General features: G+C 36.6%; 1 protein-coding gene across 1 annotated transcript in view; it reads right to left on the minus strand.

The window, feature by feature from the left end:
- The window catches only part of LOC113059478 (calbindin-like), a 7,706-nt gene extending 7,074 nt beyond the window's left edge, over window positions 1-632 (minus strand). Inside the window, exon 1 of the mRNA XM_026228008.1 lies at window positions 426-632. Within this exon, the coding sequence (XP_026083793.1) occupies window positions 426-632 (207 nt within the window). The remainder of the gene's footprint in view (window positions 1-425) is intronic.
- Between the last annotated feature and the right edge of the window lie 1,924 nt (window positions 633-2,556).

Below are 2,556 nucleotides of genomic sequence, written 5' to 3' on the forward strand. Positions count from 1 at the left end.
AAAACATTGGCTTTGCAGAATTTTAACACATTATTTAGAGTGCATCTTGTTAGTACAAATAAATAAAATTAACAATGTTTTAAATTAATTTCTTAATCACTTAATGAAAATCACTCTTTCTAATGGCAGGTCTCATACGTTTCTTATTTTCAAGACACTTATTGTCAGTGACAATTGGTCTATTTTGATGAATGTCCATGGAAACAAGGATGAATTTGGCCTTTTAACCTCTGTGGCTAAGACTTCGCCAAACAGAAATGGAAAAGTGGAACGCTAAACTCTAGAATCTCAGTTCTTTCATAGTGAGGCACGAATGACCTACACCTAACCCCGCCCCTAAACCTAACCGACACAGGAGTTTAGACAAACCGTATAAATCGTACGAGTTGTCGTACAAATGTTTTGCAGCAAACATTTTATCGTACCTCCGCTAAACTGACAAGGATGATGAAGATAGGTGGCGGACAGCAGTTCGCGCGCTCCAAATACGTCTCCCGTAACTCCTCGGGAAGCATCCACCTAGAAACATTCTTATGAATATTCTCTACCCTCCGACTTCTTCTCTTGGGATTTCCTCGATTGCCACCTTCCTCGCCCATCTGCACGGAAAAAGTGTCCTGTTTTCGATCCATAATAGCCCATTTCTTAAAAATGCAAATCAAAAAAGGTCTCTATGCATTCATACAAGAATCAACTGAGAAATTACAGTTTTTTCATTGAGATGAAAGTTATTCATATTCTTGGCATTAGGCAAAATAAAATAAAATCATAAGAATACTAAAATATAGGCCAGCATTTATATTTCAGCTTCACATTTATTTTGTTTTTCCCTCTCTCTTCTGTTTAGCTCTTCCTGTATAAACAAAACTCATCCTATATAGAATTATTTACAGGCTATGTGCTCTCAGTTTAGAAACAATTTTATGAAAAATAATCCTCATGGGACTATAAATTAATATCAAGAGACTTACGTTTTAGACACCATATTGGCTATTTTTGCTCTATCTCGCCAACAAAAATCATTACAAACAGCCACAGCACAGTTTTGCATCTCTGAGCAACATGACAGTGTTTCGTTCCTGAATGAATCAACCATTTAAATGATTCGTGTTTGAATGCCACTTTATATGCAACTTCTGCAAAGATTAATTTTGTTGATACTGATTTCATTGTTTAGTAACAGCCTTCATGTATTTTTATTATAACCGACTGATTAAATGTAAAATATTATGCAAATTTTTGGTCAATATCGCACACTGATAACGTTACTGACCCCCTAACATTACTGACACAAAATGATGTGCAAGGGTCGCTTTATCATGTCGAGCACGTGCTTTCTATAAACGTTTAGAAGTTGTTATTAAATGGAGCAAAATGTGGTGCCAAATTTTAGTTTTTATGCCCGAAACTATTTTGAATATGTAGATAATTTGAGAACAACACTCCAATCAACTTACCCCTTTATTCTGATCCACCACCTCAGGCTTGTAAAGATTTATCTGAGAGCGCGCACAGATCACTGCTGATTAATGTTGTTGGTTTTGAAATAATAAAAACTAAAATAAAGTCTATATTTAAAAATAAATAATTAAATATATATGTATATACAATAACCATAAGATAGACCACCACGGACTAAATGACTCTCTCCCTTGAAGATTGTTACTGGCTTCCACCAGCTTCTCCGGTTACAGTCTTCCCTTCCTCCAGTTTCTATGTAAAGTGTCTGCGGGATCGTTTTGTGTTTACTTTTGTTGAACGAAAAAAAGCAACCTATGACCCACCCATTTTTGGTTGACCCTACCTGCCCAAACCGCCACACTTAAGTCATGTGACGCAATCAGCATTCATCCATTTTAAGCACTTAGTCTACACGAAACTTCGATTAAAATATTATGTTCTAACCACAACAAACCATGAATAAAATACTGTACTAACTACAGTATTTGAAAAGAAAGGGTGCAGCAAAGGGTCATGAAACCCCAGACTACTTTTTCTGAGATTAGAGTTTATTTATTTGTGTTGCATATCATAAAATACAATGTTGGCATTCGATAGTTCTAACTTGTCTATTTTCATCTTCCAACATCGTGGTTGATGACGTCACAATTTTTGACGCGGTGAGACAGCGCAACGTCTCATACTCTGAAGACCACGCCCACCGGGGTTGGGAGTCAAACGCTTCCCATTTACTTGGAAGCTGCCTCCTGGTCATTTCTGACTTACAACAAAAAGCAGAGCAATGCCTAAAAGCTGCTATGTGACGAGGAAAACAGTAAACAAGCTAAAAAAGTTTTTTAAGCTGTCGACCAAAAAAACAAGCATTTAGGACACAAAAATAGAGCATGTGATATTACTCTGAGAACTGCGCCAGACTGTGCCCACTGGAGGGAAACATAGGCTTATCGGCGACAAGACCATTCAGGATATGTAACCACAAAAAATGATTATTTCACCACCCTATGTGAGTCTAAGAGGAAGAAATATATTAAGATTTAAGAAATATATTTTTTTTAAAAAATTGAGGGGGGTGGGGGGGTCGACAGCTTATAAAAA

Source organism: Carassius auratus, chromosome 41 (assembly GCF_003368295.1).
Source record: "Carassius auratus strain Wakin chromosome 41, ASM336829v1, whole genome shotgun sequence".
NCBI classification, from domain to species: Eukaryota; Metazoa; Chordata; class Actinopteri; order Cypriniformes; family Cyprinidae; genus Carassius; species Carassius auratus.